The following is a 15,300-nucleotide window of genomic DNA, read 5'->3' as shown; positions in this document are numbered from 1 at the left end:
TAAGGTGACAGGCAGACCCAGATGGTGGGCCTAGCATCCTCAGCCAGTATCACAAGCAGGGGTCCTGTCTCCGCAGAGCCTGGAGGCTGTGGAGGTGGCCTGGCTCACTTTCTGAAGCCCAACTTGGTGCTCCGAACCTCAATGTTAGTTCTCAGGAGAAATGGGTAGCAATGACACCCCCAATCCATCTGCTCTAGAGGGCAGGCAAGGGGCTTTATTTCACTTCCCACAACTCCCTGCTTCTCAAGCTCCTGGCCTGAGGCTTCTGCTGCTTGTGTTGCCTGCCTGAGGTTCAACGGGCGGTAGTGCCCTCAAGGCACCCAGTGGCCTCACCAGACTGGTCCATCACTGACCCATTTTCATACCTGGACATGGCTTATGGCTCTCCCTCCCACATCTGTCAGGTCAGGGTTCAACTGCTGTTGACCAAACCTCAGCACACATGCTGCGCTCAACCCTACCCACCTACATTTTCAGTGATGGTTCTGACCCATCCATCTACTCACCCACCACCTACCTCCCTTGGAAATTTCTACTCATCCCTCAGAATATCCACCAGGCTTGAAGGCAGTTTGTCACTCACACCCACAGGAAACAGACTTCTTCCCCTAATGGTCCAGCCCCCTCTATCTCTGGGTAGAGAAGGGTAAGGAGGGACACTGGCCTGGCCTCACAAAAGCTTGTCTCCACCCTGCCTCCGCTGCCCAGTTGACACATGCCCAGCAGTAAAGTGGGTGGCTAACTCAGGCCCCCAAACCCTTTTCAGGGTCCCAGTCCAAAAACCAGAAGACATCCATTATATACCAAAACATTTAATTGAAATACCTGTATAAAAAATATGATTTCCAGACATCTCACACTTTTGAACTTAAACAACCCCCACCCCTGATGCCTACTCACACCAGGGTCACAGAAACACAGCTGCTAAAATAAATTAAGGGCTTGAGACTCTGTCCCCCACACCCCAGCTTTCAGAGCCAGCAAGCAGACTGTACAAGGTCAATAATTTAAAACCCACCCCCCCGCCCCAGCGCAAGTGTGCCCAGGGTGGCAGGGTCCCCCACTTCCCTTAAATTAGCCACTGTACAAGTTCTTCCTCCCAGACTTGTGGCCTGGGGACCTACTCCAGGTACAGGAAGTAGGATGGGTGGGTTCTGTGGACTCCACAGCCACCCTTGACTCTCCTGTACACCCCAGGGGCCTGGAGGAGGGGCTGCTTGGAGGAAGTAACCTCAGCAAATAAATTAAACAATAAATAGCCCCAGCAGGGCAGGGGCGCCCTCCAGGGTGGTCACACCATAAATAAGAGACCCTGGCACGCCTAAGCTGCGCGCCCGGGTTGGCAGATGGGCACCAGTGGCCCAGCCGTTTGCATTGCTTGTGCAGACATGCCCAGACGAACACCATGAGACTGGAGGGTGGGAGGGGGGCACCACAGGGGGTGCTCCATGTCAGACACAGTTGGTCGGGAAGGCTGCCTCCAAGATGCAGCAGCAGGGTAGGGGTCTCTGGTTCAAGTATCCACCCAAGGCAGGCGGGACCTTGCTCAGCCCGCAGCCATCTTTGGACAGAAGAGCTCAAGAAAACCCAGGCCCTGTGGAGCAGCGTTCAAAAAGGCACTCAAAGCAAAGGAAACAGGCCCGGTGCCGAGAGCAAAGGTCACCAGGGGTCAGAGGTCACTGCTTTTGCAGGAGACATCCCAGGCAGAGAATGTTCGTTCTGGGAGAGGGCTGGCTAGGCTGAGCCCAGGCCCCCAGTGTGGAGTCCAGGCTCCTCCTCCTCACAAGCTCTCACTGCTGGAAGTGGTGCTGGCTCCGTCATCAGTGTCCAGGGCAGAGAGCCGAAGGTCACAGTTTTCTGGAACGCTCCCCTCTGTCCCCAGCATCCAGGGGTGGGCAGCAATTTGGTCCAGTGAGGGCCTCTCTGAGGGCCTCAGGGAGAGACACCACTCAATGAGCTGCTGGCACTCTGCAAAGACAACCGGGGGTCAGAGTCCTACTGCACTGTCCTACTCCCAACCCAACCACAGGCTGTACAACACACACCTGGGGAGACCCTCCTCCGGAAAAACAGCCGGCCACGCAAGATCTCCTCGTCCTGCTCGAAGGGAATGTCCCCACACACCATGTCATAGAGCAGTACACCCAGAGACCACACAGTGGCAGAACGCCCATGATAGCGGTGATAGCGGATCCACTCTGGGGGGCTGTACACGCGAGTGCCTGGGGTGGGGGGAGGAATCGGGATTAAGAACACATCAACAAGATATACAGGGGAAACTCAGGGCCACACACAGTGCCCTTGTTACTCGTAGCCTGCCTCCACCCTGGCCTCCGAATCTTGCTTGTCATCACCCTGGAAAAACCCCAACACAGCAGCAGGCGGGGCTCAGGAAAGGAGGGACGTGGCGGGCAGGGGAGGGGCAGCAGTGAAAGGGAGGTGAAGGCCCACCCCTAACAGGCCCCACAGCAAGAGCGCGTCACATGAGCTCCGGCTCCAGTTTCACAACAAACAGATACAACGTAAGCCACAGGGAACTGGGCCGGGTGTTCCAGCTCCTCCCGCCCCGGCTTTGCCTGCTCAGCTCTGCGTGGCCAGGGAAGGGGAGGAGAGGAGCTCGGGAAGAGGAGGGGCGGGAGAGATGGGAGGAGGGAGGAGGAGAGGAGTGGGGGAGCCCCGGCTTCCCCGCGCTCCGCAATGCGGGGATTTCTACTGCGGCGCCCCCGCGCTCCGCACGCACACACGCAAGGGAGGCCCGCGAGCGCCCTCCCCGGCACAGGGAGGGGCCAAGGCGCCAAGGCGGCTGGCTGAGCCCTGCGTCACGCGCGTACCGCGGGTCTCCCTGGCTGCCTCCCACCGTCCCCGGACCCCGCGCCCTAACACCGCAGAGGGCTACCCCGGTGTCCCCACTCGCCACCCCCCCCCCCCCCCCCCCCCCGCGCGCGCGCGCGCAAGCCCGGCGCGCGGCCTCCCAACAGTCGCCGGAACGCCGCACCACCTGCTTACCATCAAAGTCCGTGTAGACCGTGTCCTTGAGCACCGCACCCGAGCCGAAGTCGATGAGCTTCAGCTCGCCCGAGCGCAGGTCCACCAGCAGGTTCTCGTCCTTGATGTCTCGGTGCACGACCCCACAATTGTGGCAGTGCCGCACGGCGGCAAGCACCTGGGCGAAGAAGCGGCGCGCCAGGGGCTCGTCCAGGGCGCCCCGTTCCGTGATGAAGTCGAAGAGGTCCTGTGCCGGTTCTGGCCGCTCCAGCACCAGCAGGAAGCCGTCGGGCCGCTCGAACCAGTCCAGCAGGCGGATGACGCCGCGCGCGCCGCCCGCCGCGCCCACCTTGCGCAGCAGCACCACCTCCAGGGGCACGGCCACTCCGCCCTGGGGGGGACAAGGCGGTCAGCGGACAAAGCCCAAGGCGACCCGCGCCTCCCCGCACCCGCAAGACCCGCGCCCGCACACTTACCAGACTGCCCCACTCGGTCACCCGCTCCTTCACCACGTGCTTCACGGCCACCTGCGGGGAGGGGGGCGACACGCGAGCGGTCAGCCGGGCGGCCGAGCGTGGCCAGCGACCACGCGGCTGCGCCCGGAGCCCCGACTCACCGGGAGTCCGTCGGCGATGCGGCTGCCCGCATAGACCGTGCCGAAGCCCCCGCTGCCCAGCACGGCGCCCACCTGGTACACCTTCTCGAAGCTCTCCTTGTCAGCCTTGGCTGTGGGGACACGCAATCCGGTTGGTGATGGCCCAAAGACCCTCCAGCCATCGCCCGGGCCCCCTCCCCAGCCCGCGCACCTACCTGGCTGCAGGATCTTCACCGGGAGGTGGTCCACGCCTCCAGGCCCGCAGAGGTGCGCCAGGGAGCCGAACTTAGACAGCAGCATCGCGGGTGGCCTCGCGTGCGGTGCCGCCTCTGACCCGTCCGGCACGGACGCGGGAGGGCGGTCTTCCCGACCGCAGACAGCGCGGCGGATCCCGCGGCCCCGAGGCCGAGCGCTCAGCGAGGCAGCCGCGCGGCGCAGTTGCCCGGTGGCCGCGCGGAAGCGCGTAGACGACAGCTGGCCGAGCGGCTCACACGCCCCGGCCGCCTCGCCCCGGGGTTTTGGACCAAGGAGACGCGTATCCTTCCGCGAAGGCGGGGACGCCTAAGGCTCCGCCCCCTTCCGCCCGAGGCTTGCTTTGCAGTGCGGCTGTTGTATCGCTAGGCGTTGCTGGGAAAGGCGGACGTTCCCTGTCGGTTTGTCGAGGGCCCGTGCCGCACGGGGACGGCGACCCGTCCGGACTAGCTTGCCGTAGTAGAGTCGCGGAGGCGCACAGCGTACCGCGGCACCCCACGGCACGCTCACTCGCCCTGCGCACGCGCAACTCGAGCGCGGGCGGCGGCCCCTATGCTTCTGGCCGCGCGGGCGGGGCCGTATAAGCCAATGAAAACCGAGGTTTTGAAAGGACACGGGGACTCAGCCAATGGCGACGCAGGGCGGGGCCTTCCGAGCCTCACACCCCCACCACCCCCCCAGGCCCAGCAAAGGAAGGTCACTCTCGGGCTCCGCGACTTACGCGTGTTCTTCCCTCGTTTTCCGTGGGCGTCCATGGCGCGTGGAGTGCGAGCAGCCGGCTCTCTCAGAGAGGCGGAAGTCCAGGAGGACACCCATGCGATTCCGAGGCCTTCGCTGACACTCGCCTTGTGTGCGTCACCCATTGCTCGCGCGCCACGGTGCGGTGCGCACGTGGCTGGCCAAGGGAGAAAGCATTGCCCTCAGACCTTTCCAGCCCAGCCCTACCTCCGCGTAGCACACCTTGTGTTTGCCCATCAGCTGGGCTCAGACCTCAGACTCCTAGCTGGGTACCTATCGTAGCCTGCCTAATCCCAAATCCTCTGCCCTGGGGGCCTGCCCCTCTGCTTCCCAGCCACCTGACAATGTGTCCATCGGCTGCCCACAGCTGCCAGTGGGCCTCCGTAGATGGCTCTCATGTCCATAGCCCCGTTCTGAGCAGCCCACCTAGACAACGGCCTACAGCAGTTTCCCTGTGCCCTTTATAAGGCACTGGTGAAATTGGACTCTACTGTTGTTGACCCCAAGCCAAGTCACTGGCCTAAGAGCAGCCTAGGACTTGGGAATGTGAGTGGTCATCGGCCAGCCTTAGCTGAGTCAGAATGAGCTGAGAGCAGGGCACTAAACACATTTTGCAGTTGCTCCTAGGACCTTAGATGGATGTCTAAACAATTCAACTGATAATCCCGGGCTGTTACCAGGGGTATCTGGAGCCTGGCCTCTGGTTTGTCATTCATTGCCCCTCCGACTCATGCCACAGACGACGCCAGTTTCCCCACTCTGGAACCCTTCAAAGGCACATACTGTCCTGGATTCAGTAATCCAGGGCCCGTCCAGTTTCCTTGGCCCTTTCTGTCTCTGTAGCTTAGTCCCTCAAAGTGTCTGGGTACACACACTCACAAATACCACCTGCAATGGCCTGCGCTGCGACTGGGTCTCAGGTTCTTGGAGCTCTGTTTGTCCCTCCCCTGAAGTGCTTACAGGCAGGCTAACCGCCTCTATCCAAAACAGAGCTCCCTGCAGCCCCTACCAGCAGGATTCACAGGGTACCTGCTCAGGTGGAGTGTCAGCCCATGGGTGCTCTCACAGGACCAGCTAAGAGTCCAACGGGACCTGTCCTCCTCCGGGCCAGGATAGTCTGGTTGCACTGGACCCCAGACTTGGGGAGAAGCAAGGAATCTGTGGAACAGGAAGCAGCCTTCTCCTCAGGTGGGGGTTTAATCTTTATTGTGTTGTAGATAGATCACTCTATGGGCCTCTGTGGGTGTTGAGGACTCCAAACCTACTAAGCTCCATGATGCGTCAGAATAGACCCTGGCTCTCATGCCCAGGAACTGTACAGGCCTCATCATATTCCATTTGGCCTGAGGGGTGGTCTGATAAGAGGCTTGATCTGAACAGCTACCCAAGCATCTGCTCTGGAGAAGCATTGGGAAATCCCTGTGTCCCCAAATAATCCTGCCTCATCCTACCCGCTACCAGCAATTGGGCATGGCTAACCCTATTTATTAATTGATCAAATGGAGGTTCTGATGGGTCCTGTCTGTGGAGCCTCTCTCCTCCTGACATGGGAGTCTAGACTGAATCAGACTCAGGGCTTCTGGTCCTGTGCCCACCCTGGGCGTGGCTATCGGAAGCTGGACCTCAGGCCATCCCTGCTCCACAAGGTTCAACAACCCCAGCCAGTTCCTGTGCAGGGGACCAGTCCTCCACCTGTTTTTTCCTGGTTCCTGGAAGGCCCATCCGGTAAGCCTTAAAAATAGCCCTGGGTCCCACAGGTCAGTCATTCCACAGGCATCAGCAGAGTCGGAATACTCCAGATGAGAAGGGCCTTGCTGCAGATGCCCATGCCCTGTTCCTTGCCTTCCTACCACTCCAAGGGTGCCCTGGGTCCAGATCAGTGTGACACGGGAGAGTCCATCTGTTTGCCTTCCCCTCTTAACTAGGTGTTACTCAAGGAGGGGTCTGGTGGGGTGGGATGGATGCCACCAGAGGTTCTGTACTCTCTCACTCGGCAGCCCCCAAGCCGTCCTGTCCCCATGTGCTTGCAGCCTTGGAAACAGCCATTTCTGCCCTGCAGTGGGCACAGACAGAATGCACAGGCAGCCCCACTGGGTCACTCTGTCCTGCGGGTAGGAGGGGCCATGCTGTTGCTGTGGTGACAAGAGCCAGGCTGTCTTTCCCGCTAGGAAAGAAGAGATGATGGACTGGAGGATGGTCGGGGCCTCAGTCCACATACACACACACACACACACACACACACACACACACACACAGTCATATGTACCCAGTCACACACAAGTAATTGTCCTCAAATCATGAACACAGACACACAAAAACACACGTCAGACACTCTTTAGATCTGTGATACAACAGGGAAGGACAAGGTGGGGCACCTCCCACACTCTCCCCAAGCTGTTCTGCCCTGGTACCCTCAGTCTCCCTGGTGCCTTCACCTCCCTGTGGATCTCCTCCACATCCAGTGCTGTTGCCAATGACAGAGCCCATGTCCAACTGCCCCACAGGTAGGCCCTGGGTCTTCTCAACCCCTGGCTGTCTTTGATGTCCATCCATCCCGAGAGTCTCCTCACTTGCCCTTTATGTCTCTATTCTGTCTTACCTTCTTCCTATTAACTGTCTCCTGTTTCTTGCCTCACTCCAGGCCAGGCCCAGTCCATGCCTCTGTGGCCTTCAGAGCCAATCCTTTCTACAAACGGTTCCTACTGGACCCTGAGCCACCTCTGACCTGGTTCCTACCAGAGCTGATGAGCCCAACTGAACAGGCCCCTCCCTAGCCCCCTTTACCTAGACAGGCAGTATCCCAGATAGGCATACTTGGCACCGATCTCACACCCCTGGCCCTGGCCCTGGCCCCAGATCTAGGCTTGGTGGTGTGCCAGGCCAACCTCTCCCTGAGCCTGGCTCTGGCCAGCTGATTAGCCAACAGGCTCTGGCTGCCCACTCTGTCAGGCCTGTCCAAGGCCAGGCCCCCAGGCTGGCTAGAGGCAGAGATCTCAGTTTAAGGCAAGCAAGGCCCTTTCCCCTCCTGCCTCCACACTCCTTGGCAAACCTCTCCTGAATGAGGAGAGGAGCCAGAGGAGCTAGCCAGGGTTTTGCAACATTTTGCCAAAGGCGTCCCTGGGTTGGGGAGGCCCAACAGGATCAGAAACAGAACCCCAGCCTACATGAACTCTGGCCCAGCCACTGTGGCTGCCTCTTCCAACCTTGTCCCAGAGGCTGATGGACATCATCTCCCTTCCCAGGGGACCCTGGCCTGTCCTACGCCCTCAGCCCGAGCTGAGCCCATCCGTTGTGGATGAATTGCAGCTCCCCCTTGGCATGGTTCTTGCTGCCACTGAGGAGCATTGGCTCGCATTCTGCTAAAGCCAGGGCGCACACACAGGCATACCCAACTGGCCTCAGTCCCTAGACTCAGCACTAGAAGACCCTGAAAAAGATGCCATGAGTATCCAGGCCTAAACCAAGTCTTCATCATCACTGAATGTTTTCTATTATCCACCCAAAGCAGTGATGATGGTGGATGTGATGGCATCATCAGCCCATCCCATTTAGATCCTACTGTCCAGAAAACTTCAGCCACACTGGTCCCAACAGAGTCAGCTTGAGCTGGGGCTATGGGCCCATGTAGCAAGGTGGTCTGGGCAGGGTCCTGGCAGACTGGGCTGAAGGTCCTCCTCCTCCTCACAAGGTTCCTGCCTGTGGTTAAACCCAGCTGCCCATACCATCTGTGCTGGACCAAGTTTGCCCCCACCCGCACCTACCCTCAACCTCTTTCTAGGTCACCTCTGAGAACCACCTTCAGAATCCCAGCCTGTGTGCCACAGCCCAGGAGCCACCCAGCACTCAGACCTTGCTTTGACGCTGGCTGACAATGCTCTTCAAGCTTCAGCCTCCCCGTGTATAGAATGGGACTTCTGGTGGCTGGTAAACACCTGTGAACCACTGTCCACATTATCTAGTGGGTGCCTGGTGGGCACATAGCCTGGAATTTCATAAGAGAGTCTCAAAACTTCCCACACAGGTTGGCTTATGGTGGGGCTCCACCATACGAGGGACACCTCTGGGCCAAGCCCAACTATGTATGTGGTTTAGGAATACCCATTCATACCCCTCCTGCTTCTACCACGTCTACACAGGTAGGCAAGTGCTTGGAACCCCCCCTCACTCCTGGTGGAAGACTCTTGTCCCCTAGGGATGCAGAGGGGCCGGGAGAAATGTCTATCTCAAGTGTGATCATGACCTCAGAGCTGCATACTGAGTGAGCACATGCTGTGTGTCTATCAACTTGCCATATTCACATGCCTCAAGTCAACCTAGGATGTTGATATTGCAGGCTCTTCCTGCCTCCTGTAGGTGCATGTGGCCAAAGAGAACAGCGCTCTTTGCTGGCGTGAAGATGTTGGGGTCCAGGACATGCCTGTGGACAGCAGCTGGCTCCACGGAGCTCTCAGGACTGTTTCTGCCAGCGTGACCTCTGCCCAAGAATAGTCAGGGCCGGGAGAGAAACAAGGCAAGACAGAAGACTGCTTCAGGTCAGATGTGAGTCAGCCTCTCTCTGATAGCTGTGGGCAGTACCCACACCGTGTGGAGCCGGAAAGCCTAAGTTCCCAGTCTCTGTGGACCACCTCTAGTGGCTCAGAAATAGAGGAGGGTTGAGTGAGTCCCCAGTACCTGGGTACCGTGGGGGGCAGTCAATGGTGTTGAGGAAGAAGCATGGGCTCGAATTCTGCTTGTAGAAAAAGAGCTAGAAAAATCCCGGCGTGTCTTCACAAAAGATCTAGGAAAGTACCATCATGTCTTCACCTGGAGGTACGTATTGGTATGCCAGACTGCCAGGAGCCTGCCCTCACCTTCTTCTCCCTTCATACCTGCTGGGTATACCAGGCCTGCAGGCAGGGTCCAGATCCTGGAAGCCACAGTATGGATACAGAGCAGCCAGCCTGGGTCCGGGCTCTAGGACTAGTCTACAAAGCTGATGTTACCTCAGGCTGTGTCCTATTGCTCTTTCCAACCCACCCTCTGTTGAAAGGACACTGATCTGGCTCCTGAGCCAGGTGCTAATGGGCACCAGGAGCATTCATAACCCAAGATACAGCAGGAACAGAAATGAGGGTGTCCGTGTCCATACCCAGCTGGCCAGGTCTACAGGGGAGTGATGAACCCAGTTGTATGAGAGTCCAGAGAGACCCACTGAGGCCAGAGGAAGGCCTTGCCCTGTCCCTATCTCTGGGCAGGGTTTCACAAACCCATCCTGACCCTGGGACTCTGTGGTGGCCTGGGCAGGGCACCCAGTTCAGAAATGGCTAGGCTTTGTTCCAACCACAAGACCACTTCCCTATTCCTAGGAAATGACAGGGATGGCAGTGGGGGAGGGGAGGTGCCCTGGTCTGTACATAGGTTGGAGCTGGCTTCTGCAGAGGGGATGCCCCAACTCTTGACCATGAATTTCCAGTGATTGTTCTTGCTTCAGGAAGTGAGGTTTCCAGTTCTCCAGAACCCAGGCAGAGGGGTCCAATTTAGCCTAGAGGACACTCCAAAATGTCCCAATGGCAAGCCAGTTGGGATCAGTGCCCAAGAAGGAATGTACTTGGTGTCCATTGGCTCCCAGATGGGCACTGGGCTATAGGCACTGTAGTCAGCACCCCCTATAGTTGGAGTTTTCCTGCCTGGCCCAGTCAGGACAAATCTCTCTCACTGGCCAGTCCCACAGTCGCTCAGACCCAACCAAGTAAACACACAGAAATTTATATTGCTTACAAACTGTATGGCCGTGGCAGGCTTCTTGTTATCTACTTCTTCTATCTTAAATTAACCCATTTCTATTCATCTATACTTTGCCACTTGGTTTGTGGCTTACCTGTACCTTACATCTTGTCATGGCTTTGGCTGGCGGTGTCTCTCCCCCAGCCTTCCACTTCCCAGAATTCTCTTCTCTCTTGTCCCACCTATACTTCCTGCCTGGCCACTGGCCAAACAGCATTTTATTTATACAGAGCAATATCCACAGCAACCCCCCCCCCATGTACTTTCACTGTTTGTGGGGTTCATGAACCTTCCTGCTTTTTTTCCTGAGCTCCCCTCCCCCTAGCTGGAGAGGCCCACACATCACAACTGCCTCAGGGCCGCCGGGACTAAGGGCACAGCTTTGTGGCTTTTAGCATTGCCCCACTCCTCAGGAGGAAGATCCAGGGAACTTCATCTGGGGTGGTCAAGAGCTGTCCATTGTCTGGGGGCTGGGCAACAGAGGCCCAAGGAGAGGCTACTCTACCTGCCTACCCACACCCCCAAGTGAGGCAGTTGAGTCCTCTTGGGGTAAGGCAGGACTTCATTATCATCCACTATGGGACCCTCCTCACAGCATTCAGGCTCCTGCCCCCCCCCCTGGGGGGGAGGCCCTGTGCAAGCTGTAAAGGAGAGCTGACTTAGGGGTTGAAACGGAGTGGGGTGGGCACCTGAGATGGGAAATGGGTCGAGGGTCCTGAGGCACAGCCACACTCCTTACCCCCATCCTAGTAACTAGAATGCTTGAGCAGGAAGCCCAGTGGCTGAGTCAGCGCTCCAAATGGAAGGAATGAGAAGAATTCTACACTTTCACTCTCTGGCTGGGTTCCCACCCTGAGTACTTCCCCAGTTCCCCCAACTCCACAGCACCCCTGCCCCCACCCTGGTTAGTAGCCTGCAGGCTCCAGCTCCTTCTCCTCCAGAATCCCTTCCAGTTCCCACTGCCTCTCCGACCTTGGTGATTATTGAGTCCTAACTGGCTCCTTGGGGCTGTGGGTGCCAGGCCGACAGGCTGGCACTAGAAGACCTGCTGTCCAGAGTCCATCTGCCTATGTCAGCACTGCCCTCCCAGGTCTGGGCAGCCAGCCTCACGATCCACACAGGGCTCTGCTCGACTTTTCTGGCTTTAAGCTGCAAAGCTGAGCTGTGTTGGGGTACCCGGGATCCATGCTCATCTCCTGGATCAGAGGCCCAGCAGCGGTGCCCGCTGACCATACAGAACCTGCCTGTGCCTCCCGCCTCACACCTGACCGACCGTTCTGCCCACCGAACACACCTGCTTTTCTGAGCACATACTGCTGTCCCTCAGATAGAGAAAGGTCAGCCCCAGCCGGGCCGGCAGTAGGGTGGGGAGTGGGGGGGAGAGGGAGATGGAAGTTGGTGGGGGTGGGAGCTGAAGTTGGGGGGAGGGAAGGGATGAGCAGATCACCCACTAAGCCTGTCAACCAGCACCACGCTAAAGGGCTGGTGTCACCCAAAACTCTGTGGTCCAGTCCTTTTGAAAGATTTGGGGACAAGGTTACGGCTCTAAGTTCCCTTAGCCAGGTTCACCCCTGGGTTGTGTAAGGAGGAAGGAGAAGAGAGTAAAGCTCAGGGTTCCCCAGGAGCTTGTGGGGCCAGGGATATGAAATCTCTAGCCCATTGCCCTCAAAGTCCAGCCAACCACTCTTGCTAACCTCAGGCCCCTATCTGAGCATAAGTATACATCTACTAGGTAATAGTAGGGAAGTAGTCTAAATGGGGATAGGAGACACCCAGAGCAGGGGACCAGCTTTCTGTCCTTCAGGGGAAGAACTGACAACCTAGGCAGGTAGCCCCAGGTCCAGTAGTATCCATTCCAAGGAGACTTGTGGACCCCAGGGAATATGTACAAAGGGGCGCTTCACTGGCTCCCTCACCTGCTCCTCTGTCTTTGCTCTCTGTGGGTCCCGGTCCGGGCCACGCCCTTGCCTGGGTGTTCCCAGAGCGGCTTCAGTTTCCCTAGAGGCTGTGGGAGGGGAGCCGCTGACTCGCAGTTTCTGGGACGCAGTTTTGGGGTTTCGACCCGGCCCTGGTAACCCGCCCAAGTGAACAAGTTGGCTGCTCTCGGTCCCTAGGCAGAGGCTGCCCCACGGGCAAGGTCATTCACTTGGTGCTATCCAGCTGATGCATAGGCTGTAGTAGCACCCAGCTGGTCCTCAGCCAGCTGATTCACCTGCAGCCCTAGAACCGAGGCTCCACTACTGCTCCATAACCAAGGGCCCTCCTCAGCTTTATCTGTCTCTAGAGGTTTCTGAGCATGCGAGTCTCCTGCTCACAACCCTTCAGTGAATCCCTATTGCCTGAGAAGGGAAGGCAGAGATTGGGCCTCAGTTATCAGCTGTAGAATGGGTTTGCTGGGAGCTCCACCCACCTGGTAGGACTTGAAGAGAAACCCCCAGTCTATAAACAGTCTGTAAGTCCATAAGCAGATCCTGACCCACTCGGGCATCTCAGCTCTTCCTGGCACCCAGAACTACCTTTCACCTCCAGGACCTGGCTTGGTGCTCCCTGAGTGTCCTTGGACCTCAGCCAGGGCTTTGTCTCTTCCAGGGGCCCTAAAGCCCAGCTAGGTGAGCTCCACAGGCCTGCAAGAGGGTGAGTGATGCATTGGAATGGCCTGGGCGTTGGCTCAGGACTTGGTGGGGTCCTTCCAGGCCTTGGCAGCTTGTCGAGGGAATGGGCTGGCTGTTGGGAGAGGGGGATGAACAGTAGCACCCATACATTTAGGACCTGCACACAGGTATCTTCCCTGCCTTGACATCTTCTTGACTATCGTTTATAGATAGAGAAACTAAGGCTTGAGAAAGCAAAATGGCTGCCCCCAAGCTAGCCAGAAGGGAGCCTAGGTATGTGGTCGTACTCAGGTTTAGTCCAGGCCCGCAAAGGTTGTGCTGGAGGAGCAGGGGCCCTGGCCCTCACAGTTCACTGTGCCGGGTGCTGCTGCTGCTGCTGCTGCTGCTGCTGCTGCTGCAGAGGTAGGAATGGCCAGAGGCTGGGGGGCAAGGGCTGGTTGGAATGACGGAGCTGGTTCCAGTAGGGGTGAGGGGACCTCAGTCGGGTCTGCCCTTCTGAAATCTTGCTTGGCTAGACACAGCCTCTCAGCAGAGGTGATTAAGTGACCTGTCCAGCAGGTGTGGCGCCCCTTAGTGAGCCCTGGACGAGGCAAGCATGAAGCCCACCTGGCCACTGGGGGTCAAAGGAATGAGGAGCAGGGCAGCTGTCAGACCAGCCCTGCCACAGCCAGCTCCAAGACTTAGAGTGTTGGCTGGCTTCTCAGGGGCTGAGGTTAGGCTGGGCAGTGCTAGGGATGGGGCTGGAGTCTGAGTCTTTCAACACCCAGGGACCCAGTCCAGGTTTGGCCTCCTGGTGAGGCTGCCTTTGCCCAGCTCTGCTGGGTGCTTTCGGCTTCTGACCTATGAAGATGGGTGGAGTGTGCATTTGGGTGCTGTCCAGCCCACCTATTCCTCTCTATCCTACCCTTCAAGGCTCAACTGTACCTGCTCTGCCACTCCCAGCTGAGCCAACACCCCCAGCAGGTGGCCACCTGACGGAGGTGATGCCCATGACGCAGGCCAGGGCCTGTGTCCTGCCTACCTCCTGGCTGGGCCCCAGTGCACATGTCCACGTGAGCAAGCAAGCAAAAGCGTAAGCGCGCGCGCGCACACACACACACACACACACACACCTGTCAGACCGGTTCTGCACCATCAGCCAGGCCTCTGTAAGGTTCACGTTGGTATAGGACTCACTGCCGCAAGCACTCTATATACTCACCATGTCCCAGCCCCCAGCACATGCCCTAGTGATACCCAGCCTCAGCTTTCTTACCAGTGATCCAGAGAGTACCGATTAACCCAAGGATTTTGTGAGACTGGGCGTGAGGAGACACTTTGCAGCTGAGTAGAGCATATCTCCAGCATGGAGAAGTATGGAGACTATACCCACCCCCCAACTCCCACCTCCTACCCCCCACCCCCACCACCACTGCCTCATGTGGCTGAGCTGGCAGTGAGGCCAGGAAATCAGCCACTTATCCACCATTTCACAACCTACCTCATGAGGGACCCTTGCAGACATGGAGGATGCCAGCTGGGCTCTGCATCACTGAGTCCAGTCCACTGGGTCTAGGAAGAGACTGCCATAGATAGCCCTTGTGTGTGGAAGAGGCTTGGCAGAGCAGCAACCCCAGATGAGGCGCCAGTGGGCAACTGTCAGTCCATTCCTTAGCGATGGGGCTAGCTGATTGAAAGACTCGGTCGCCAACCTGATGTCTCCCAGACCAGACACATAGTCCTGCATCTCTATTCCCTAGGGCTGATATGATCACACTCCTTTCTGTCTCTGGCATCAGCAAGTCACCCCGAGGGAGACTCCGGGGCTACAGAGGTGACGTGTTTGTGCTTGTGAATAGGACCTGTGTGAGCCTGGGGTATGCAACAGGATGTATGAGGATGTAGGGAGTGTGTGGATCTGGGGGCACTGGATGGGGATGCTGATGGAAGGGCAGAGGGCAGCAGAGGGAGAGGGTGGTGAAGAAAGGGACATGAGGTGTGGGGATAGGTAGGGGTCAAGGTTCATGGAGGTCTCAGGGCATTAAGTGTAGGTGGAGACTCAGTATTGGCAAGATGATGTAGATGCATGCTGAGGGGTGAGAAAGCTGTGGATAGTGGTGAGGGGTCACAGGGCAGAGATGGAGGTGGGGCAGTACGGATGGGCCAGTGGGGCAGGATTAGCCAGGATGGTTGGGGACACAATGGGCCCTTGTCCCACGCCGGGCTCCAGGCGCCCTGAGCAAACACACACCCTGTTCCCGCTGCACACTGTGTCCCCAACTGGCCGTGGCTCGGGGCCAGCAGGGAAAGTAGCCTGGCCAGGACACGTGCCGAGCTTGTCCCTGTGGCCTCAACAGAACCCTCTACATAGCACCC

At 58.1% G+C, this 15,300-nt stretch overlaps 1 protein-coding gene across 1 annotated transcript; it reads right to left on the bottom strand.

Annotated features, from left to right (window-relative positions):
- Positions 1 to 794: 794 nt before the first annotated feature.
- Pim3 (Pim-3 proto-oncogene, serine/threonine kinase) lies at positions 795 to 14,490 on the bottom strand. The gene is made up of 7 exons (XM_036209045.1): positions 14,426 to 14,490; positions 3,796 to 4,727; positions 3,602 to 3,711; positions 3,462 to 3,512; positions 3,007 to 3,376; positions 2,046 to 2,222; positions 795 to 1,968 (listed from the first exon to the last, which is right to left on the bottom strand). The coding sequence occupies exons 2-7, from the start codon at positions 3,878 to 3,880 to the stop codon at positions 1,781 to 1,783; spliced, it is 981 nt and encodes a 326-aa protein (XP_036064938.1). The 5' UTR covers positions 3,881 to 4,727; positions 14,426 to 14,490; the 3' UTR covers positions 795 to 1,780.
- Positions 14,491 to 15,300: the final 810 nt, after the last annotated feature.

Source organism: Onychomys torridus, chromosome 16, assembly GCF_903995425.1.
Source record: "Onychomys torridus chromosome 16, mOncTor1.1, whole genome shotgun sequence".
Classification (NCBI taxonomy): domain Eukaryota; kingdom Metazoa; phylum Chordata; class Mammalia; order Rodentia; family Cricetidae; genus Onychomys; species Onychomys torridus.
Note: the sequence above shows the minus strand (reverse complement) of the source record. Positions and strands in the feature narration are given on the sequence as shown.